The sequence below is a fragment of the Pan paniscus genome, chromosome 1, assembly GCF_029289425.2.
Source record: "Pan paniscus chromosome 1, NHGRI_mPanPan1-v2.0_pri, whole genome shotgun sequence".
Classification (NCBI taxonomy): domain Eukaryota; kingdom Metazoa; phylum Chordata; class Mammalia; order Primates; family Hominidae; genus Pan; species Pan paniscus.
In genome coordinates, this window is record NC_073249.2 from 172,973,006 (window position 1) to 172,997,934 (window position 24,929).

Genomic DNA, 24,929 nt, shown 5'->3' on the forward strand with positions numbered 1-24,929 from the left:
AGGGAGTGCCCTGGACTGAGAGATGCTCAGCGCTGCAAACCTAGGCAAGAGACTTGCTTCTCAGAACCTTGGTTTCCTCATCTGTGAAAGGGATTGTTGTTTTCTTGGGGTTTTGTGAGATGCCGTGAGCTGGCTGTGAAAGCCCTCCATATGCTGTGAAGTGTTCCTCAGATGCAAAGTCATTAAAGGAGCCTGTGTCGTCAGACACTGCCAGGGCCAGTATGCTGCTTATTCCTCCGTAGTACCCAAGTAAGAGTGGTCCAAGGTCCCACAGTTGGTACCTGGGCCAAAGCTGAAGTCTTCCACTCTTAATGACAATGCCCTTCCTTGTTGCCTCTCACTGGCATCTTCTCATCTCTCCTGAACTTTTTACCCATTACACACCTGGATGAGAAAGCAGTGGAGATGAGGAGACAGAAGAGGCTGTTCATTCTGTAAGGGACTCAGAAGAGCGGGACGGGTTGGACTGTGGAGCAGGGAGGTCCTTGTGGGGTGCAGGGCCTCTTCCTGGAGAGGAAGGCTCAGTTTTCTCCTTCTGGAGGAAGGGAACCATCCCGTGGTCAGGTGTCTAGCCAGGGGCCAATCATGCCTGGGTTTTGTTCTCCACAGTGACCAGCCCCTCCTTTTTCTTCTGGAGGCATTGTGCGCTGCAGAAGGGCTGAGCCAGAAGTTAGGAAACTTGGGTTCCAGTCTTAGCTCCACTGTCACCTGCTTGGGTGATTTCCCTTCTCTGGACTCCTGCCTCCTCACTTAGAAACAGGGGCCGATCGTGCATGCCATGGCAACATCTTTACGTTGCAAGGATTGAATGATATATGCAGCATGGAAAATATGACGAGTCATGTAAATGGAAGACATTATTATTAGGGCAGAGAGAGGAACTAGCAGGGGAGTTATTTGAGCTGAGGGGCACCGGCTGAACCAGGCAGCTTGGCTTCCTCACTCTCCCCTGGGGAACACGGATTGGTGTTTTTGCCTTAGTGCAGTGAAGCATATAACAGCCCCACACTTGCCAGGGGCCCCTCGGTGATTGCACATGTAAATGATGTCTAAGTTATATAACAACACACTGGCAGGGATGACTAAGGAAGCACCTAGAGGCTGCACCTTTGGTGTATGTTTGGAGATGTACAAGCCTAAGTTTGAGGTGGTTACTGCTGGCTTTTACAGGGAGCTGTGCCCTACCCCTACTCACAGAGAGCCTGCTGATTCAGCTTTGAGGTCTCCACGGTGCCTAGATCTGGACTGGACATAGACTAGGCGCCAAATTGCAGGAAGTGTTGGAGAATTAGAAGAGCACAGACTATGGAGATGGACTCGACTGGATTGAAATCCTAGCTCAGACACATAGTTGTCTAGCCTTGGGAAAATCTCCATTTCTTTGAGCCTCAGCTTTCTCATCTTTAAAAGGGATAAAATGGCCTGTTACAGCATTTTTGAGCAGATTAATGATCAACTATATGTCTGGTGCACAGTAGGCATTCCCCAAATGATGGCTGTGATTGTTATTAAGCATTTGTGGAATTAATGAATCATAGAATTCAAGATTGTTCAAGGAATGGCCCTAAGAGATCATCTTTTCTTTTTGAGTCAGAGTTTCCCTCTGTCACCCAGGCTGGAGTGCAGCAGTGTGATCTAGGCTCACTGCAACCTCTGCCTCCTGGGCTGAAGCAATTCTTATCCCTCAGCCTCCTGAGTAGCTGGGATGACAGGCATGTGCCACCACGCCTGGCTAATTTTTGTATTTTTAGTAGAGGTGGGGTTTCACCATGTTGGCCGGGCTGGTCTTGAACTCCTGGCCTCAAATGATCCACCTGCCTTGGCCTCCCGAAGTGCTGAGATTACAGGTGTGAGCCACCACACCCAGCTGAGATCTTATTTACTTTTCTTCCCTCCCTCCCTCCCTCTCTCCCTCCCTTCCTTCCTCCCTCCCTTCCTTCCTTCCCCCCTCCCTTCCTTCCTTCCTTCCCTGCCTGCCTTCTCTCTTTCTCTTTCTCTCTCTCCCTCTCACTCTCTTTCCCTCTCTCTCCACCACACCCAATCTCTCTCTCTCTCTTGAGTCACCACACCGAGCCCCAAGATAATCTTTTCTAATCCTTTAATTTTATAGATCAGAAAGTTGAGGCCAAAGCAGGTGGAGCGACTTGTCCAAAGTCACAGTGTGAGCTAATAGCAGAGCCAGGTGTAGAAGCTGGGCCTCTTTGCTCATTCTGTCTTACAAGGGCACCCTGCAGTAGCCTGGAAGAAAGGCTTTGTTCCTGCATCCTGGGGGCTTGTGGCACAGTGCACCTGAGGGAGAACTGGAGGAGCCCAGCACTAGCACTGTGGCCCCATCCCCCACTTAAGTTAGGGACTCTTCTTTCCTTGCCCCAGAAAACAGCTGCTGGAAGGGTTCCTAAGGAGGAAGCCTCTTAAAAGTAATAGAGTTGCTCTGGGAATGGGGCAAACTAGAGGGAGTCTGCAGAGAAAGACATCATCTGGAAACTTTTCAAAAAGAGTTAACATGGAATAGCAACAGGTAGGGGAGAGCTCCAACATGTTGTGTTGGTGCCCCCTTCTGGCTGATAGAGAGCAGAGCTGGTGAAAAATGGTTGTTGGCTTTCTAACAACAGTGTACCTTCCTGAGGGCACTGACCCCAAGGGGGTGTCATGAACATTCAGTGGGCCTTGATGTAGTAACAGATTCACCTTTCCTTTGAACAACCAGTATTCAAGGGTAGTGAGATTGGTATTTTCCTGGGCTCAAGTTTGGCTTCGCTCAAGTTAGGCTTCTCTAGACCTAATGTCTTCCCTCCTTTACCTCCTTCTGACTTTTGACCGTTAAATTGTAGATGGTGAGTGGAAGCACTTAGCAAACCTTTCGTTTCCCAGCTGAAGAATTTTTAGGGAAAGCATGCCTAGCACTCTCTTTTCAAGGTATTTGCAGAAAGCCAACTAACTAGTTTAGCAGCAAGCTAATGTAGTTCAGTTCATTAGGTATTGATTGGTTACATACTGTGCCAGGCCCTGTGCAGGGGTGCTGGTGACACAAAGATGAAGAAGGATACAGCCTTTGCCCTGGAGGAAAGACTGTATAATGTAGTGATTAAGAGCTTGTGCTTTGGAGTCAGAGCGACCTAGCTTTGAGTTCTGGCTTCACCACTCATTAGCCATGTTCACCTGATCAAATGACAGTCTCTCTGAGCCTTAGTTTCTTTATCTGTCTAATGAGGATAATCCTAACAACCTCATAGGGTTATTAAGAGTAAGTCATGTAATATAGTAAGTGCTCAATACATGATAGCTAAATTTTTTAAAGTACGCACAATTTAGTGAGACAAACGTAAACAGAGATGGTTGTAGTTTAGTGTGATGACAAATATGGTAGGAAGAACTTAGGGACTGTGAGAGTCCAAAAGTACTGTTAGCATGGAGTCTAAAAAAACACTTACCCGGACCACTGTCTTTTTAACTCCCTCCTGGGTCTTTTTTTTTCCCACAGGCATACTTTTTTGATGCACCAGAGATGGACCATCTCCCAACAACTACAGCTACTCCAAACCAAACAGTTGCTGCAGCCAAGTCCAGCTAATGAGGAAAGTAAGAGATTCTATTTTTATTTTGCTGTGTGGTGCCATAAAACATGGGCAGGTGTATCAATTCTGTTACTGTTAGCTTTAAGCACAGAGGGCCAGACCCTTTCATCCTTCTGCACAGTTCAGTGTGGGTTTGTGCATGTGCATGTCTGTGTTTCTGTGTTCCTCTTATTGAAGGCCTCTGTTTTGAAATCCACATGATACTGGCTTTATAGAGTTGGATAACATGAGCTCTTAGGTTCTTCTGTAAGAGGAGCTCCTGCCTTTGGTCCCAGTAGAGGGGACTCTCTTCTCCCTGAACCCTTTCCTGGAACACAATATGGGTGTGTTCCATTTTATAACAATCCTGGTGGTTTTTTCTTTTTTCTTTTTCTTTCTTTCTTTTTTTCTTTTTGAGACAGAGTTTCGCTCTTGTTGCCCAAGCTGGAGTGCAATGGCATGATCTCAGCTCACTGCAGCCTCCATCTCCTGGGTTCAAGCGATTCTCCTGCCTCAGCCTCCTGAGTAGCTGGGATTACAGGTGGGTGCCACTACTGCCTGGCTAATTTTTGTATTTTTATTAGAGATGGGGTTTCACCATGCTGGCCAGGCTGGTCTTGAACTCCTGACCTCAGGTGATCCACCTGCCTTGGCCACCCAAAGTTCTGGGATTACAGGTGTGAGCCACCGTGCCCGGCCATTTATCTGGTCATATAATTTATCTGGTGATCCCATTACACTTTGTATTAAGTATCACTCTCATGGTGCTTGAAACACTAATGGCTGACTAATCATGTGTCCATCTGCCTATTCATTCATTTGTTCAGCTATTTATTCATTCGTTTGTCCACTGTATACTACAGTGTCTCCCCAGTTAGGCTCAGCTCGACAAGAACAAGGAATGGTGTTACTCTATATCTTCATTGCCTACCACATAACCTAGTATACATAGGGCACTCAGTAAATATTTGTGGCATGAATAAATGAAGCCACACTCTGCACATGATCTTGCTGCAGGCCAAGAACCTTTACTTTGCTTTGTAATCACAGACTTTCCTTTCTGCCCAAGCTGCTCTCTCCCAGAGGCATGAGATGTGTGCAAAAACCAGGGGCTTAGAATTAAATAAAATTACAATTAAATCCCAGGTCAGCTATGGTGGCTCACGCCTGTAATCCCAGCACTCTGGGAGGCCAAGGCAGGCAGATCACTTGAGCTCAAGAGTTTGAGACCAACCTGGGCAATGCGGCAAAACCCCGTTTCTACAAACAATACAAAAAATTAGCTTGGCATGGTGGCATGCTCCTGTAGTCCCAGCTAGTTGGGAGGCTGGGGTTGGAGGATCACTTGAGCCTGGGAGATGGAGGTTAAAGTGAGCTGTGATTGTGCCACTGCATTCTAGCCTGGATGATAGAGAGAGAACCTGTCTCTAATAATAATAATAATAATGATAAATCCCAGCCCTACCATGTACTAGCAATGTGCCTTGGGTAAGGGGCTTACTCTCTTTGAGCTTCAGCTAACTTGTCTTTAAAATAAGAATGACACAACCTATATAAGATTGTAGTGAAGGTTGGAGATTATTTTTATAAAAGCTCCTGGCACATAGTTAAGGTGCTCAGCAATAAAATCAAAGCTACTGCCACTCTCAGAGTGCGTCAGTAGTTTATGTTCGGTGGCTCCCACTGACTTTACCTTGATCCTTTTTTCCTTTTTGTAAAACGAATGGGGATTTTCCCTCTTAGTTGAGGAATCCAGGTTGTAGGCCCTGTAGGTTGACTAGATATGACTGGTCAAATGCTTTCCAGTTCCTTAATGGTAAGACAGTCACCCTGGCCAGTAGAATGACTGGGAACTATTGTAAAATGTCATAGTCTACCACTTTTGCCTCTTCCTCTCTTCTCATGGGTATGCGATGTTAGAATCAAAGAAGATCAGAGCCCTTGGAGACATTAAATAGCATGGGCTTCCCTCCTCATTTTACAATAAGGAAGCTGAGACCGAGAGAGGACAGTGCCTTACCCAAGGCCACCCCAGAGTTCTGGGGCAAACTAACATGTGTCTATCACATTCCATTTGACAAAACACTTTTTTTTTTTTTTTTTTTTTGAGGTGGAGTCTCACTCTGTCGCCCAGGCTGGAGTGCAGTGGCGCAATCTTGGCCCACTGCAACCTCTGCCTCCCGGGTTCAAGAGATTCTCCTGCCTCAGCCTCCCAAGTAGCTGAGATTACAGGTGCCTGTCACCACACCTGGCTAATGTTTTGTATTTTTAATAGAGATAGGGTTTCACTATGTTGGCCAGGCTGGTCTCGAACTCCTGACCTTGTGAGCCACCCACCTTGGCCTCCCAAAGTGCTGGGATTACAGGTGTGAGCCATCGCGCCCGGCCTGACAAAACATTTCCTAGTTTATTCTCTCATTGGCCACTCTTACCGGCTCTCTTGACCACATTGTATGTATAGATGAGAAGGCTGGGCTGAGTAAATCTGGGTTGACTAAGATCACCTACCTCTTAGAGGCAGAGCTGGGACTCATATCTAAGTCTTGGGAAGCCAATTTTTGAGGTTTTTCACTTTCCCATTTTTTAGACAAATGTTCTTTTTACCACTAAAACGTGCAGGTTCTCACTGCTAGCCTTTGGCTGTTTGATGGAGCCTTCCTCTGCGGGTCTAGAGGTGTTTAGTAGCAGTCTCCACACTCCTTTGATTGCATGTCTTATCAGCTGAGAGTTTGCTTGCTGTATTAATTATCTATTGCTGCCCAGTGGTATTACCACAATACACATTCTCACAGTTTCTGTGGGGCAGGACTCTGGGGATAACTTAGCTTGCTCCTCTACTTCAGATTCTCTCTCAAGGCTACAGTCAAAACGTTGGCCAGGGCTGGTGTCTCACCTGAAGTCTAGACTGGGAAAAGATCTGCCTCCCAACTCACAAGGTTGTTGGCAGGATTCAATTCCTGTGGCTTCGTAGAATGAGGGCCTTCTTGCTGACGGTCATTTGGAGACCACCCTCAGTTGCTTGCCACGTGGGCCTCTCTGTACGATCACTCACTTCATCAAAGCCATAAAGGGAGAGAGAGGCAATCGAGTCTGATAGTGAGATGGAAGTTGCTGTCCTATATAATGTAAACATAGGAGAGATGGTCATCACCTTTACCATCTTCTATTGACTAGAAGCAAGTCACAGGTCTTGCCTACCTTCTAGGGGAGGGAATTACACAAGGGCATGAATGCCTGGAGACAGGCAGGGATCACTGGAGGCCATTTTAGATTCTCAGTCACAAGCACAAACTAGTGATACGTGTATATTTGAAGTATTTGCATATACTGTTGTCAATCCATATAGGAACTATTAAAGCTTTAAATGCCATAGCCAAGTTGTCAGTTTAGCATTATGGGGCCAAGAAGGGAGGGACTCAGTTGGAGTTGGCCTGGAGGGAAGCTTCAGAGAGGGGCTCTTGTTTGAACTGGGTCGTGAAGGTTGAGCACAGTCAGTTAGCTGTTCTGGAAAAAGTAGTCTGCTTCCCATGGCTCTTGGGAAGATGAAGACCTAGGCTGTACAGGGGAACATGATAAGACGATGTGGACTCACATCACTGAGAACAAGACAATCCGAGCCCAGCTGGAGAGGGACAGAGGTAGAGAACACAATGGCAACAGTTTCCTGGGTCTCTCTTTTGGCCCAAAGTACCTGACATTGCCATGTTGAGGGTCTCTCTCAACCTGCCTCTGAGCTAGGACTTAAGTTATTTCATTTCATTTTGGTTGTAAAGGCCTTCAGAGAGTCAGAGCAGCATCTGAGAAGAGCCTGCCCCTCAGGGCCCTTGAAGACTTAGCAGACTGGTGTACACAGATTTGATGCCTCTGCGCTTTGCTCAGATCTATGAACTTGGCTGTTAGTGCCTCCATTTGGGTGTCAAGTCTCCAAATGAGGTAGTGATGAACAGCTTCTTTGCAGCCTCCCTGGCAGAAGCATCAATTGCTTTGCTGATAGAGAGGCTGTCCAGAGCCCTGAATGCTGCTGATTTACGAGCTGGCTGTGCCTTCTACTGTCATCTCTGGACTCCCAGCTTTCACTGAAAAATAAAGGCTTCTAATCTCACCAGTAACCTACCTTCCCCATGTAAATCTGTGTATTGGAAAACTTAGCCTAGAGCGCATTCCCAGGAGAGCGTTGGAAGGCTTAGCTTAGAACACATTCTAGGGAGAACCCCTTCTCTCCCTGGAACCTCAGGATCATAGGGGAGCTTCCAGTTACAGTCATGCATTGCTTAATGATGGGATGCATTCTGAGACATGCGTCATTAGGCAGTTTCATCATTGTGCCAATATCATAGAATATACTTAAACAAACCTAGATGGTATAGCTTACAACACACTTATGTGGGATAGCCTATTGCTCCTAGGCTACAAACCTGTGTGGCATGTTGCTATACTGAATACAGCAGGCAGATGTAACCCAATCGTAAGTATTTGTGTACCTAAACATAGAAAAGGTACAGTAAAAATATGGTGTGATCTCATGGGACCACCATTGTATACGTGGTCTGTTGTCAACTGAAACATCATTATGCAGTGTGGGACTGTACTTGTAATCAGCATGCTACCCCTACGTAAGTTATTGAAATAATATAAAGAATATCTGGCTTCCATCCTTCCTTCTTCATTAACTTTTCACATGAGGGCAGTGCTATGTCTTCTCTGAGCCAAGACCCTGGTAGAGCCTGGAAACTGTACCTGGGAAGCCCTGCTTTGGCTTGAGGGCTTGAGACCGCATCCAGATTGGGGTGAGCTTTCCGGGGGCGGTGACAGGTGGGGCTGTCCGGAGGAGGGCCATCAGCAGATAATCATATCGCAGTGTGATCAGGGCTTTAATTAATGATGCAGAGAGGGCTTCTGGAGAGTCCTTTGTCATTAAATCCTCCTGATTGGATACACAGGGTTTGTATGCAGTTATCCTTTCACTCGCTCACATTGTCAAGAGTGTTCATTTCACAAGCCTTGTCTACTTGGCAATTTCCTGTTTATTTTTCAGGACTCACTTGAGATACCCTCTCCTTGCTGAAGTTTTTCTTGACTACTCCAGGTAGTATTACTTATTTTCTTTTCTGTGCTCTTCTACAGCTCTCGTATGTTCTTCTATTATGGCAGTTTGCTTATTCACTGTAACTTCATAGACTGAGAGTTCCTTGAGGGCAGAGCTTTATTTACCAATATAGCTCCCTAGCACCCAGCAGATACTTGGAGAAAGCTTCATTTGAACAAGTTGTTAGGCCAATCATATAGCATCAAAACTTTCTTGGATTTATGTGGCAGGTTACTTGGGAAATCTTTACTTGTTCATTCATTGAAATTCTACTCTGTGCTGGTGAACAACGGAGATCAGTCCTTACCCTCCCAGATTCTATACTACAGTTTTACATCTCATACGCCACACAGACTAGAAGGCCCTTTTACATTAAAGAGAGAAACATGATTATGGGAACTTCTCATTGGAACATCCCAGATCAGACTGTGGTGACATTGGAAGGTTTGGCTGCAGGGCTGAGGCAAGGAAAGGGACAGAGAATGCCCATGCGATAGTGCAGCCACCCAAGATGGGGAGCCAAAAGTGGTCAGGAGTCAGGTCATAGGCCAACAGGTGGTAGAGGCAGTCTTCAAGAGGTAAGGAAGTGCTGGCTGATGGTGACATTAGGGACCAACTTTGGCACAAAGGGCAACAGCATCTTACTTTTCTCCCTCTGGCCTAAGTGCCAAGAATTCCCAACCTCTTCGCTTCTGGCCACCCATTAAAAGTTGGCAGCAGGAGAAGGAATTTTTTTTTCTTTTTTTTCAGACAGAGTCTCACTCTGTTGCCCAAGCTGGAGGACAGTGGTGCAATCTCGGCTCATTGCAACCTCCACCTCCCGGGTTCAAGTGATTCTCATGCCTCAGCCTCCCGAGTAGCTGGGGTTACAGGAATGCATCATCATGCCTGGCTAATTTTTCTGTATTTTTGGTAGAGATGGGTTTTTGCCATGTTGGCCAGGCTGGCCTCTAACTCCTGGCCTCAAGTGATCTGCCCACCTCAGCCTCCCAAAGTGCTGGGATTACAGGCATGAGTCACCATGCCTACCTGAGAAGGGAATTTTCTAGTCTTCATATTCTTCCCTAGTCTTGACATTAATTTGGAACAGACAGCTAGAAAGAGGAGAGAAAAACAGAGTACATATTTATGAATATAAAATCTTGAGTGCTTGCTCTGTGGGCCCGTTTGTCCCTACCTTTATTTAGCGTTTCAGAACCCAAGTTGATGGTTACTAAAAGGCTGATCAGGGCTTTAGGTTCTTTCATGCCAGCAAATTACAGTGTCTGGCTTTCTCCAGCCACTTTTCACAGATATTTTGTTGGCAATGTTTCTCTTTTCTTGAGCCAGTAGACTTGGGCAGTTAGCCCTTGCCTTAGCCTCACCTTCGTGGTATCATCAAACGCTGACATCTGAATGTGGTATTGTCCTGTTGATGTCTCCAGAAAGGCCTAGCTCATTCTCCCAAGTGGAAGGCTATGCATTAGGAACTTATTCTCCACCATATTCTTTAGTCTTCCCTGGATTTAACTCTATCTCCAGCCCCTCTTTCCAAGTTTCCCTGTCTTGCAAATCCCCAGGTAGGTATACCAACAGTTGCCTCAAATTCATTGCATTCCAAGCTATACTCATCCCCCACTACAACCAGATCCCCCTCATGTTTTCCTGTCTCAGGGAGTGGCACCATCATTTATACTGTCCCTGACTGCAGAGTAGGTTAGATTCTTTATTACACCCTCGCCTGGCAAGTTAAGATTATAATTAAATAAATAATATTTTCTGTATTTGTTTGCCCTGTTGCTTCTCTTGGTAGACTGGTTCCTTGACAGTTGGGACCATGTCTGTCTTGTTCATCACTGTCCCCAGAACCTGGCACATGGGTCCTCAATATTTGTTGGATTAAGAAATCCAACCAGTCACCCAAGATAGAAACCTCAGCATCAAGGTAGATTGTAGATTCCCCCCACTCACCTTCCACATAGTATCAGTCAGCAAGACCTGTCTTTTCGCTGAAGTATTTTTCATCTCTGTCCTGTTGTTACCATACCCAGTGTTCAGGACCGATCATTTCATATTTGAACTGCAGCAGTAACATGATGGCTTTCTCCACTTCTTTTCTTTTTCTCCTTCCAATTCATCCTATACACAGCCACAGGGGTCTTTGAAAATTTATAATTCTGACCACGCCTTTAACTATGTCACTTCCCTACTTAGAAACTTTTTTTTTTGGCCCCCTATTGCCCAAAGAACAAAATTGAAACCCCCTGCATTGCCACAATCTATCCCTGATTTATTTGTCCTGCCTCATATCCTGCCATTATCTCCTGTATAACCTTACATTTCAACTACCCTGGTTTTCCAGGTCCCAGATCTTTAAGTCCCTCCATATCCACTCTTATCTTTTCTCCTCTAGTGCTTAACACAGTGCTGTCACGGAGAAGAGAAAGAGAGAAGGATGGGCGAAGGTAGCTTTAGGATCTGGCTTGGAAAGGGTCACTGGGTTTCCAAGCAAGTAGAAGAAAACTTTTTAAAGCATCATCTTTCCTCCAACACTAAGCTCTACTTTTAGCATCAAAATTAGACTCAAGCCTTAAGATTTGGGGAACTGGTGGCAGCAGACTTCTCTGGTGTTGGGAGTTATATCTCTAAACATACATGAATATCCTTTTCTACAATGTAGCTCTTTCCTGTCGGGGCCGGGGGGTGCTTTATCTTGAAAGTTTCCCGTTTTGTTTTTCAGTTCTCTTTTGTTTTTTGGAGCATGGTTCTTTGTGAAGTGGCATCCACTGCAGGAAAGCAGAATGAGCAGAGCCAGCAGAACTGATGGAGTGGCACAAACTCCCAGTGTCTGGATGGTGCCACACTGGCGCCTAATCACCCGTTTAACAAGCAGAAATTAAACGTTGCTCAGCACATGTGTCTTTCAGCTCTTCTTTTTCACCCATGGATGATCATTGCGAGCATGCGCTGATTGGACTGAAATGCCGGGGAATAGGTTAGGCATGCTCAGTGCCGTCCCTTTGCCACCACAGTCAAATGACATGCTTCACTGTGGTACCTTAATACCTGAAATAGAACCATGGAAAATTCTGATGTCCTCTCTCTGAATTATGTACAGACTACCTGGGGGATCCTCTTCTCTCCAAATGTTAGCCATCCTGAAGTAGCCGAACAGTAGAAACTTTGGTGGGGATTAACCGGGAGCTTGAAAATTTGTCTTTGGTAACCTGATACTGGACAGCTGAACCGAATGGCTGCAAAATAAATACCTCACATGATGTCTGTGTCTGCATTTTGTGACTTTGACCTCAAGTTTTTCCTTGATGGTTTGTCTGGACTGGAGGCTGCTGGGAATCTGATTGAATGTGCTCGGTGTTATGATGTGTGGATTAAAATGGGACATCTGAATGTTTCTTCCTATAAGAATGGAATATCAGTTTTAAAGAACACATTCGGCCAGAAGTTGTGGCTCACACCTGTAATCCCAGCACTTTGGGAGGCTAAGGTGGGTGGATTGCTTGAGGCCAAGAGTTGAGACCAGCCTGGGCAACGTGGTGAAACCCAGTCTCTACAAAAAAAAATACAAAAAATTAGCTGGGTGTAGTTGCGCATGCCTGTAGTCCCAGCTACTCGAGAGGCTAAGGTGGGAGGTTTGCCAAGGTGATGTTAAGTATCCTCGAGAGGCCGAGCCTGGAGGTTGAGGCTGCAGTGAGCCACTCCAGCCTACGTGACAAAGTGAGACCTTTTCTTAAAAAAAAAAAAAAAAAAAAAAAGTTCATTTACATCCCATTTTGACAAATTTCAGAAAATTCTCTTAGGGCACTTGGAGTACCTGGCACTTTGACTTCCTGGTTAGTGTGCATTAAAGAGAGAAACCAGTGACACCGCAAAGAGCTTTAACATACTTTTTGTTCAAAATGCATATGATCTGGGAGGCTGAGCTTCTGATGGTCAGGATTGCTGATCACCTACTGTTTCTGTTGTCCTCTGTATGAGTCTGTTTTCATGCTGCTGATAAAGACATACCCAAGACTGGGAAGAAAAAGAGGTTTAATTGGACTTGCAGTTCCACATGGCTGTGGAGGCCTCAGAATCATGGCAGGAGGCAAAAGGCACTTCTTACGTGGTGGTGGCAAGAGATAATGAGGAGGATGCAAAAGCGGAAATCCCTGATAAAACCATCAGATCTTATTCACTACCATGAGAAGAGTATGGGGGAAACCACCCCCATGATTCAAATTATCTCCCACCGGGTCCCTACTACAACATGTGGAAATTATGGGAGTACAATTCAAGATGAGATTTGGGTGGGGACACAGAGCCAAACCATATCATCCTCTTCCAGACAGAATTCCCTATATATTTCTAAGATAGCTACAAAGACACATTTGGACTTAAAAGGTTGACCATGCAGGTAAAGGAAGACACATAAATCAGGCTACAATGAGCTTAACATCACCTTGGGAAACCTCCCATCAGATGCTGAATATCCCTCCATTAATTAACCAACGAATATATTCTGAGCCCTACTATGTGCTGGGTACTATTGTATGTACTGAGGCTAGAACAGTGAACAAAACAGACAAGCTCCCTGTTCTCCTGGATCTTACAGTCCGGTGATCACTGCTCAGTGGCTGCCGGCATCCGGCTTTCTCCAGGCAGCGTTTCCTCCTTCAATGGCCTGTTCTGTCAGAAGTGCCTCTGCAGCCATCACTGGGTGGTCTTTGCTCTGCCCCTGGGCCTCACAGAAAAAGTGTGAGCCTTATTCCCTTCAGATATCTGAAGACAGCTGTTTTGTGTCCCTTGAGTCTTCTAAGTATTTTTTCTTTGTCTTGCTCTGTCTCCCAGGCTGGAGTGCAGTGGAGCCATCATAGTCCACTGTAGCGTCAAACCCCTGGCTCAAGGGATCCTCCCACCTCAGCTTCTCAAGTTGCTAGGACTGCAAGCTACTAAGTACTTTTAAGTCGGTATCACCGGTAAATTTTTCCAAAAATATGTTTAGAGATTCTATAATAAAGTGGCCAGGATTTAATTTTTAAGTAAGGATTTTAGACACAGCCAGCATTGTCAGCACCATTATCTTTATAGAAGAAAGGACATTATAATATCAAATAATCTGGAAGGACATAATCTTAGTACTAAAAACTTGGTAAGTTTAGCTTTATGAAAAACTGACTGTTAATTTTTTCTCACCTAGCCAAGACCAGTGAAAGTTTCATGAACTAACCAGCACCACCATTTGGGAGCCACTGCCCTTGGGACCTCCATGCAGCTCTTACGAATTACATTCAGCTGTAAAAGAACCCTGAGAAGCAGTAGCTTAAATAAATTTGCCGTTTTGTCTTTCCTATGTAAATAGAAATTTAGAGATAGTCTGAGGTTAACATGGCTGCTCCATGATGCCATCTCTTTTTATTTTTCTTCTGCCCAGCAGTCCTTAGCATGAATTTGTCATCTACTCCCAAGATGCCTGTGTTACCTCCAGCAAAGGGTAGGTGGTGCGGAGTGTGGCTCCAGGCCAAAAACCCGTGCCTGATCTTTCAGGCCTGACAAAGGCCTTACCCAACAGGCCTCTTGGGAAAAGCTGCCAGCCCAAACCAGACTGGGTGCCCAGTGAGTGCCATGTGTCTCTGAAGGGACTACAGTCAAGGATACTCTTACGCATATCTGCATTTCATGCCCAGGCTCCTCCATTTGGAGGCCTCCTAGCCATAGCCTTTTTCAGGTGCCTCTGCAGAGACCAATTTATCTATGGGGGACCGGGGAACTTGAAAATATTTTTTTCACTTCCAAGGCTCAGTACTTTTCTACTCCTAACCCTTCCCCCTCTTCCTCTTCTCAGTCCCCAGGCCCTGTGAAATGGCAGGAGCCTTTTGTTTAGGGATCAATTGGCAGTGAGACCATCCCCACATTTGCACTGATCCACCTGACCCTTGCCTGGCACTGGTTCATGGTGGGAAATGGAACATGAGGGGAGCCAGCGCTTTCTCCTGGTTAGCCTGTTGCTTGTACCATCACAGTAAGTGATGAAAGGCTTGCTGTTACTTCATTTTCACTTGTCTTAACTGTACTCCAAGTCCTGGCAGCTCAGCTTTTTCCAGCTCAACTCAGCTCTTGACAGGCAGCAGGAAGGGAAAGGGTAAAAGAGGGTTGGCCAGTGGAGTTAGCCTGCCTTGTAATGAGCTTTCTCCAGAGAAAAAAGTTCATGTCTTATTGGTTAGAACTGTATCCCACAGTTACCCCTAGCTGCAAGGGAGGCTGGGAAATACTCTTTAGCTGGGCACACTGTCACCCTGAATGAACCAGAATACTGTCGGTAAGGAAGGAAGACAGAATGGGTTTTAGACAGATAACTAGTACATCTTGGAGCCCCTCCTTTTACAAAAGTTGGTGGTGGTTTGTCCATTATCAGTTTGATTTAATTGGTTGGTATCATACAAAGAATTGAGAGAAATGAATTTTGGGAAAATGTCAGTGGCACTAGCATACTTTTTGAAGCTCCCTGAATTCTCTCATAGAAACAGGGCATCTGGGATAGCAAAATCAAAAACAAATCGGCATCTACAACAAAAGGTGAAAAGGTATCCCCACAAACCCAAAAATTCAAGCAGAGGGAATCTTCTGGCAGCGCCAAGACTGACATGGTATCAGCATTTTTATGGAAAGAACCACAGGAAAGCAACAGGGTGTCTGCGAAATTGGAAAATAAGAGCACCCCAAAACAGCCAATAGGTACTCCCTGGAAAGTGCAATGGGCTAATAGGAGAACAGCAGCTGGAACTGGAGTTTCGTAATACCCAGTTTGCAGCACATGCATGCAAGGGATCCACAGCAAGTTCTGAAGAAGCTGGAGTAACCAGGCACCAGAAAAGAAACTGCAGGGAGCAAAACGCAAGCGAAGCAGGCCAGGGATATTTGGGGCAAAGAAAAGAGAAGTCCAGATGAGAGTCGGGGAGGGGAACAGAGCAATGTCAGAAAGATGAAGCTGTATTTTTGAACATGTCATGGAAACAGAAAAGGAAGCTGTAAAGCCTTGAATTTAGAAAAGCTATTCTGCCTCACCTCTTCCTCCTAAATGTGCAGGAAAACTAATTTCACATAAAAAAGAGTAACAGAAAGGATCGCAGTCAAATCTTGTAATGAAGTTATTATATGAAAAATGAGAACAAGGAGCAGAATAACATCCCTAATGGTAATGAAAGCATTCCAGACAGTCATGCTCACAAAACCAGATAAAAGCCATAACTTAATGTTTTAAAATGAGCTAAAATAAGAAATGGTGCAGGATATGAAAGAAAATCACTAATCAGAATTATAAGGCAGAAATTAGGTAATAGTACTGAGGAAAGAATTGGAAAGAAAAGAGAAAACTCATCTCACAAATGAAGGCTGAATTATAATAGAAGGGATATTAGAGTGAATGAGCACAACAGATAATGCTTTAAGGGAATAAAAAGTTAAAGAGGAGGAAAACAGATTAAATTCCAAAATGAATAAAGAGAAATCAAAGAACTTAAGAAAAAGTGACCAGTATGGGTCGGGCGCAGTGGCTCATGCCTGTAATCCCAGCACTTTGGGTGGCTGAGGCAGGTGGATCACCTGAGGTCAGGAGTTCAAGACCACCCTGGCCAACGTGGCAAAAACCTGTCTCTACTAAAAATACAAAAATTAGCCAGGCATGGTGGTAGGCGCCTGTAATCCCAGCTACTCAGGAGGCTGAGGCAGGAGAATAACTTGAACTTGGGAGGCAGAGGTTGCAGTGAGCCGAGATCGCACCATTGCACTCCAGCCTGGGCTACAGGGCAGGACTCCATCTCAAAAAAAAAGAAAAAAAAAGTGACCAATATGGAAGATAGGCAGAGAAGATCTAAAGATGTATTATAGATGTCCAAAGAAGAAACAAAAGCAATGGAGAAAAATACATTTTTTAAAAACTATAAAATTTTCTGGAAAAAAAGACTACATATAAAATGGGCACACTCATACCTGGGGAAATCAACACAGAAGATCAACACTGAGACACAGTTGGTGACACTGTTTTATGTCCAAAGACAGTGGTAACATAGATACCCAAAGAAAGAAAATATGAACTAAGGATTTTACACCTAGCCAAACTGGCCACAGACAAGACGTTATCAATGTGGAAGAACACAGGGAATATTCCCATGAGACCTTTCCGAGGTATCTTCTAGAGAACGTACTTCAGACAACCCAAATGACTGTTAAGACATTGACATAGCAGTTGGTGAGCACGAAATACCTGTTCACATGTAGAACTTAATAATGCTTATATGGGAGAAAATAGAGTTTATAACGGTTATGTGCCCTTAAAATGAATCTACAGTATAACTAAAAAAAGAGGAAGGAGAATGGGGAGAGCATGTTTAAAGCAGAATAAATCTGCTGGTTGCCTTATAGATATAGCAAAAGAACTTTGCTTCAAATCACCTGCTGGAGGATAAGAAGGGGAAGAGGAAGAAGTTACTAAATAACGTCTATGTTGTTCATAAGAGGAAAACAATAGACAATCATTACCTGTTTCCCAAACAGAGGGGATAAAAGATGTTATAGATAGGAAATGAGGCCGGGTGTGGTGGCTCACACCTGTAATCCCAGCACTTTGGGAGGCCGAGGTAGGCAGATCACCTAAGGTCAGGAGTTCAAGACCAGCCTGGCCAATATGGTGAAACCCTGTCTCTACTAAAAATACAAAAATTAGCCAGGTGTGGTGGTGCGCGCCTGTAATCCCAGCTACTTGGCAGGCTGAGGCAGGAGAATTGCTTGAACCCAGGGGGTGGAGGTTGCAGCTGAGCCGAGATGGTGCCACTGCACTCCAGCCTGGGCGACAGAGTAAGACTCCGTCTCAGGAAAAAAAAAAAAAAAGGAAATGATTAGAACAAAAATACAAATACAAACCTTTGTAAATTTTTTTTTTTTTTTTTTTTGAGACAGAGTCTCGCTCTGTTGCCCAGGCTGGAGTGCAGTAGCATGATCTTGGGTCACTGCAAGCTCTGCCTCCCAGGATCACGCCATTCTCCTGCCTCAGCCTCCTGAGTAGCTGAGACTACAGGTGCCCATCACCACGCCCGGCTAATTTTTTGTATTTTTTTTAGTAGAGATGGGGTTTCACCGTGTTAGCCAGGAGGGTCTTGATCTTCTGACCTCGTGATCCGCGTAATTTTTTTTTAAAAAGCAAGCAAGCAAATAAGATATACCACACTGAAAAATTATTTATATAAAAGAGCTGAAATGTTAAAATTGATACGAGTGTGTGAGTCCGTGCTTCTTTTTACCTCAGCTTGGCTTACTCTCTAAAATATTTTATATATATATATATATATATATAATCAGTCTTGAAGGACAAGTGTGATAATTAAATTTATGTGATATGACTTAGAGTGTCTAGTATATAATAAGCATTCAACCAAAACATGGTCTCTAGCCTTCTCATTTAGGGAGGGGCAAAGCTAGGACTTAAGCCCAGGACTGTCTGGCTCCAAAGTTTGCTCTTTCTCTACTATGCTACTGATGGCAGGATATATTCAATAAGGGGTAGAATTCCAGGATTTTTAGAAGAGGAGGAATTCAACAGGAAATACTTCATGGAAGACATGGAATTTGAAGATGCAGAGAGTCCAGATTAAGCAGAGGTATGAAGGCAGAAAAAAATAAACATGATGTCATGATGTGTTGGTGAGGGGATGAAGGGTCTGTTAGATCGGCTTTAGTATCTTAAACCTATACTTCGAGGCTTCATCCATTTTCCAAGAACAGCCTGTAAGCTAAAAACGGATAAAGCCATTTCTACCAGATGCATGTGGTTGGGAGTATGGTTGAAGAGAGTGAGTGTCTAAGGAGGAGGCCTTGTGTACTCGACAGAAGGGTCCTGACAGCAGGGACTGCACTCCTGTGTCTACCCCCACAGAGCCTAGCAAAGTGCCTGGCCGGTACTTATTGCTTGGTAAATGCTGGTGGGGTGAATTAATAAGGTGATGCATAAAACAAAGTTTTTCAAGGACTTTTCAAGTCCTCTTCAGGTAACTGCATTTATTGATTTACTACTGGTATCTTTGGGGATAGGTTAGGCTCTTCTAAAATAATCAAGAACTGGCCGGGTGTGGTGGCTCATGCCTGTAATCCCAGCACTTCGGGAGGCCAAGGTGGGCGGATCACAAGGTCAGGAGATCGAGACCATCCTGGCTAACACACTGAAACCCCATCTCTACTAAAAATAGGAAAAAAATTAGCTGGATGTGGTGGTGGGCACCTGTAGTCCCAGCTACTTAGGAGGCTGAGGCAGGAGAATAGTGTGAACCCAGGAGGCGGAGCTTGCAGTGAGCCGAGATCGCGCCACTGCACTCCAGCCTGGGCGACAGAGCGAGACTCCATCTCAAAAAAATAAATAAATAAATAAAAATAAATTAAAAAATCAAGAACTGTAAGTTATAGTTTAAAGCAGCTTAAATCAAAGTTTTATTTCTTGGTCATGTTGTAAGTTGATCACAGGCTGGCAGGAGACTCTGTTCACTGTGGTCACTCAGGCCTCTGGGGTGATGGAGTAACAAACATCTAAAATATTGTTGGTCAGTGTGCCAGAGGAAAGAGAGCTCTGGAGAGTCTCATAATGGCAATTAAATTCCACCGTTAAATGATATATGTTATTTCTCACAATTTATTGGCTAGAACTGTTACGTGGCCATACCTAACTTCAAAGGGGGCCACGAAGTGAAATCCTATCATGTGCCTGCAGTATTAATGACTGTCACATTATTTGAAGGGTGGGGGCTCAATTTAGATAGGTCCATAGAAATAAAAGTCCATAGAAATAAGGAACAGTGCACACCACACCTGTAATCCCAGCTACTTGGGAGGCTGAAGCAGGAGAATTGCTTGAACCCGGGAGGCGGAGGTTGCAGTGAGCCAAGATCGCATGCCATTATTGCCCTCCAGCCTGGGCGACAGAGTGAGACTCTGTCTCAAAAACAACAACAACAACAACAAAACAGTGCAGAACAGTGCACACTATTATCCCCCTTTTTACAGTTGAGAAAACTGAGGCACTAAGAGGTTGAGTTACTTGCCCAAGCTAACCACCCTGCCATGAAGCACGGAGCCAGGACTCATCCCCATTTGTCTGACTCTAAAGCCTTTACCTATTGCCTCGCATATGTATTTATGTGAAAAGCCTTTGATCCTGCCTCTTCCTCATATCCTTGGAAATGAGGCACTAAGGAGCCTTACCTTCACCCACAGATTTTATTTTACTGTCTCTGTGTCACAGGCAGAGGGTTAAGTCAGTCTTTTTAACAAACTAGGCAGAAAAAAACTTTAAAAACCTTTAAAAAAAAACTAGGAGAAGAAACATTAAAAAGCGTAGATTACACACTTTGCAACGTGATGTGAGTTTCCCCTCCTGGATCTCCTTCTCTCTGCATCAGCCTTTACTTTGAGATTTCACCCCGAAGAAGCAGGCAGCAGAGGACAGCCCACCAAACTGCCAACCAGGAGTGCAGCCAGGCTCCAGAGAGGGGGCATCAAAGGAAGAAGGAGGAGCCTGACTTTTCTTTCCACGTTGCTATGCCTTTTGAATTCTTCCCAGAGGCTTGGAGTTTGGCAATAAAATAATAATAATAATAGATAGTTCAGAGTTATTCTGGGATATGTGTTCTCCACACCCCACAGGTAAATATCATCTATATGTTTAAAATTTATTTTTTGTCTGACTCACCACAAAAATACTGTTGTACAAGAGACTTTGTATGTCCAAGGAGCTGTCTTTCAAAGTGAATGTCTTCTATTTTGTCTTTGCAAATAGCTAATCACATTTTTTTTTTTTTTTTTTTTTTTTTTTTAGATAGAGTTTCACTCTTGTTGTCCAGGCTGGAGTGCAATCTTGGCTCACTGAAACCTCTGCCCTCTGCCTCCCGGGTTCAAGCAATTCTCCTGCCTCAGCCTCCCGAGTAGCCGGGATTACAGGCATGCGCCACCATGCCTGGCTAATTTTGTATTTTTAGTAGAGATGAGGTTTCTCCATATTGGTCAGGATGGTCTTGAACTCTCGACCTCAGGTGATCCGCCCACCTCAGCCTCCCAAAGTGCTGGGATTACAGGCGTGAGCCACTGTGCCCGGCCAGCTAATCACATTTTATCATGAGTTAGCAGCCTTTCTCTTGGAAGGACTGAATTTGAAACAGGTTACAGATTGGGAGAAGAAGGGTTATTTGCCACCACCACCCTTTATATTTTTTAGGCTATAAAGTATTAAAGGCTATGCAACAAGTGAAAATTTTGAAGTAAAAACTTCAGGAAAATGACAACTCATTTAAAAATATTAGGGCAATTTAAAAACAGAAAGGAATTCCCACATCCTTGTGTGTTGTTGGGTGAGACAGTGATGGTTTAAAATGAGATTCCAGAGTCTTCAGGGACTCCCGTTATTCATGTGTTAGATCTTCTTTGCCTATTTTCTCTATTTGTCACTTAAAATTGTTTTTGTTTCTTTATTCCTTTCTTGATTATAAAAGTTCTTCATTTGTTATGACATTACTGTTGTGTTTCTTTGCTCTTCTAATTCAACTTCCATTTTATAATAATTGTTTAAATTTTTATTTCTTTCCTGAGTTCTATCACATAATTTCTGAGTTTTTCTAATACTAACTGGTATTCTTCTTCATGTCTTGTATCATTTTTTTTTTAATTTTTAAAAACCAGAACTTTTTTTTTTTTTTTGAGACAGAGTCTCACTCTGTCACCCAGGCTGGAGTGCAGTGGCGCAATCTTGGCTCACTGCAACCTCTGCCTCCCAGATTCAAGTGATTCTGCTGCCTTAGCCTCCCGAGTAACTGGGATTACAGGCTCCCACCACCATGCCCAGCTAATTTTTGTATTTTTAATAGAGATGGGGTTTCACCATGTTGGCCAGGTTGTTCTTGAACTCCTGACCTCAAGTGATCCACCTGCCTCAGCCTCCCAAAGTGCTAGGATTACAGGCATGAGCCACCACGCCCGGCCAACCAGAACATTTATTGGGTGACTAATCATCAAAATTCTTTTTTTCCTTTTGTTTATTTATTTTTTTTTGAGACAGAGTTTTACTCTTGTTGCCCAGGCTGGAGTGAAATTCTTAAGATGAACTGGATGCTGCAACAGCTGCCATCTTAGGTCTAGGTGTTGTTCCTTCACGGAATCCCTGCCTGAATCTGTGGTATACACTTTTTAGGTGCCTCATTTGACTAGTCCCGGTGGTATTTCATCTTTCAGCATTGGTACTCCAGTGTTACTTCCTCTTGTGCTTGGCAAGGTGGCACATGTGCCACAGGTTGACTTCTGAAGGGGGTAGGCCTTAGGGGCACAGCGGCAGCACAACATGTGTGTCTTACTGCAATGCTTTCCAAACGATGGTGTTCCCTTTGTGGCTGAGACCAAAGAGGTCTTGTATCATTTAAAAAATTTATTCTATTTCAAATAATTAGTTTATAGCTTTCTTTTTCTTTTCTTTTCTTTTTTTTTGAGATGCAGTCTCACTCTGTCTCCAGGCTGGAGTGCAGTGGCACGATCTCAGCTCACTGCAACCTCCGCCTCCCTGGTTCAAGCTATTCTCCTGCCTCAGCTTCCTGAGTAGCTGGGACTACAGGCATGTGCCACCATGCCCAGCTAATTTTTGTATTTTTAGTAGAGACGGGGTTTCACCATGTTGGCCAGGATGTTCTCAATCTCCTGACCTCGTGATCCGCCCACCTCGGCCTCCCAAAGTAATTCAAACGGATTACAGGTGTGAGCCACCACTCTCGGCCAGGTTATGGCTTTCAAAGGCTCAGAGAGCAACTTTGGATAGTTGCAGGCACTTCTGGGTGGTGCTTTCAGCAGCTACAGGGTGCTCAAATCAATAGAGTCGTTCTAACAGCAGCAGGGGCACCACCCTCAGTGGCTCAGCATTCAGTGTTGTCTCATGGCTGTAATGGAAGTAGTAGCTTCCTGGTATTTGGGCAATAACTCCTTTCTGCTGTTAGCTACTACAGCCCCGTTCTTTCTTTCCTATGCTTTTTTAGCCTCTCCAACAACTTTGTTATCAATTCCCTGCATTAAATCCCCCTTTGATATAGGTATCAAAAGTTGTTGTCCTGAAGAAACACTGTCCAATATAGTTAATTTCTTCCACTCATTCATTATTCATTAAATAAAAATTCATTTATTACTTACTAATGTAATGAGTACTTTGGAAGCAATGATAAACAAGACAAAGTCCCTGCTCTTGTGAAGTTTGTATATTAGTGAGAAGTCAGACAATAAGAAGTAAACAAACAAGATGATTTAAGACTGTGATAGGTGCTATAAAAACAGAAGCAGAGGCTGGATGCGATGGCTGATGCCTTTAATCCCAGCACTTTGGGAGGCTGAGGCAGGCAGATCACCTGAGGTCAGGAGTTTGAGACCAGCCTGGCCAACATGGCAAAACCCCGTCTCTACTAAAAAATACAAAAATTAGCCAGCATGGTAGTATGCGCCTGTAATCCCAGCTACTCAAGAGGCTGAGGCAGGAGAATCACTTGAACCCGAGAGGCGGAGGTTGCAGTGAGCTGAGATCATGCCACTGCACTCCAGCCTGGGTAAAGGAGTGAGACTCTGTCTCAAAAAAAAAAAAAATAGATGTGGCTTAAACAATAAATAATTGTCTCTCTTGTGTAAATGAAATTAGGAGGTAAAGGCAGGTAGCCTAGAACTGATATGGTTGCCGTAAATAATCAAGTCTCCTTTAGGCTCAGTACTTCATTTCCCCTACAGTGTGACCCCCTTTCTGTGGTCCAGTATGGTGCTAGAGCTCCAGCCAACACATCCCAAATCCAGGCAGCTGAATGGAGGATGGGATTAAGAAGAGGCAAAGACCATCATGCAGTAGCTCCCTTTTAAGGGGGTTTCTAGGAAGCTACCATGCAATACTTTGATTATATTTTATTGGCCTGAACTCAGTCAGCTGGCCATACCTAGCTGCAAAAGAGGCTGGGAAATGTAACTATATGCCCAGTTAAAAAACTGGGAGTTCAATTATTATGAAAGAAGGGGAGAATAGATATTGAGGCAGACAACGAGTAGTCTCTACCACAAGAACCTTAGAACCTGAGGTGTCTTTATGAACACTCATTTGGACTGATTTTTTTTTTTTTTTTGGACAGGGTCTCACTCTATGGCCCAGTCTGGAGTGTGATGGCGCCATCACTGCTCACTTCAGCCTGAACCTCCCAGGTTCAAGCAATTCTGCTGCCTCAGTCTACGGAGTAGCTTGGACTACAGGTGTGCACCACTACACCCGGCTAATTTTAAAAAAAGTTTGTTGTTGTTGTTGTTGTTGTTGTTTTTGTGGAGATTAGGTCTCACTATGTTGCCCAGGCTGGTCTCAAACTCCTGGCTTGTGATCCTCCTGCCTTGGCCTCCCAAAGTGCTGGGATTACAGGTGTGAGCCACTGTGCCTGGCCTGGACTAATTCTTTACAAGTTTTCTCCACCACCGGATAGATCTCTTCACGGCAGAGACTTGATCTATCAGTTGTATTCCCAGTTTGTCCTGCAGTGCTTTAGACATGATTGATAGTAACATGATTTTGGAAGTGAATAGGATATAATCTTAAAGCATTCAGGAAGCCATTGTTAGCAAACGTTGCAGAGCAGTAGATGAGGGCAGATCATTTTGCTAGCTCTAACTGAAGAATTCCAGTCAATCAATACTGTGGCTCTTAACAGCTTTATAAAAGACTACTATTCCCAGCATGCCTCAAGGCACCTCCAGGAAGACCTTGACTCCCAGCATTCTGTACTTTGGAACTCCGAGTCCCAGAATGCAACATTCCTCCTACTTCCTCCCAGGGGGCCGTCGAGACTACAGTTCCCAGCATGCAGCGTCGCCACCTGCTTCTGGCGCCCCGCTGGACCCTGCTTCGAAGGGACCTTTTGGACGCCAGAGGGCGGTTCCTGGAGTTACCGCCGCGTTTGCGGGACGTGTCTGCGCGGCAGTCCTGGCCTGTTGAGCTTGTCCAGACGAAGCCTCGCAGGGATGGGTTGGAATCTGGGCCGGGCCTCACTCAGGCAGCGTTTGAGGCAGCCCCAGCAGGGTCCTCCTGGGGACTTCCTCCCTTTGAACTGCGGTGGCGGGCGGGCGCACGGTCTCCTGTACGCCCTAGACTAGGGACCGCCATCTCCATGGCCACGGCCGTGAGCGGGCCCTGCGCCGGCAGGTCGCGGGACATACTGTGGCGCGTGAGTGCGGCGTGCACCGTGGCACGCGCTGCCAGGGTCGGGCCGGGCGGGCAAGCTCTGATC

General features: G+C 44.9%; 2 protein-coding genes and 1 pseudogene across 7 annotated transcripts in view; 2 read left to right on the forward strand and 1 right to left on the reverse strand.

The window, feature by feature from the left end:
- YIPF1 (Yip1 domain family member 1) overlaps positions 1 to 11,897 on the forward strand; it is a 37,862-nt gene extending 25,965 nt beyond the window's left edge. For 3 of the 5 annotated variants that reach the window (XM_063607395.1, XM_063607399.1, XM_063607388.1), the window contains 3 exons: positions 3,482 to 3,579; positions 8,590 to 8,640; positions 11,360 to 11,897. In XM_063607395.1, the coding sequence (XP_063463465.1) occupies positions 3,482 to 3,571 (90 nt within the window). In that variant the 3' untranslated portion in view covers positions 3,572 to 3,579; positions 8,590 to 8,640; positions 11,360 to 11,897. The remainder of the gene's footprint in view (positions 1 to 3,481; positions 3,580 to 8,589; positions 8,641 to 11,359) is intronic. The other 2 variants (XM_057298818.2, XM_003815005.5) reach the window with 1 other exon arrangement.
- Positions 11,898 to 18,614: 6,717 nt separating this feature from the next.
- Positions 18,615 to 24,195, reverse strand: LOC129397896 (large ribosomal subunit protein eL37-like; annotated as a pseudogene).
- NDC1 (NDC1 transmembrane nucleoporin) overlaps positions 23,499 to 24,929 on the forward strand; it is a 72,917-nt gene continuing 71,486 nt past the window's right edge. Inside the window, exon 1 of one of the 2 annotated variants that reach the window (XM_003815008.6) lies at positions 23,499 to 24,866. In XM_003815008.6, the coding sequence (XP_003815056.3) occupies positions 24,504 to 24,866 (363 nt within the window). In that variant the 5' untranslated portion in view covers positions 23,499 to 24,503. The remainder of the gene's footprint in view (positions 24,867 to 24,929) is intronic. The other variant, XM_008967883.5, reaches the window with a different exon arrangement.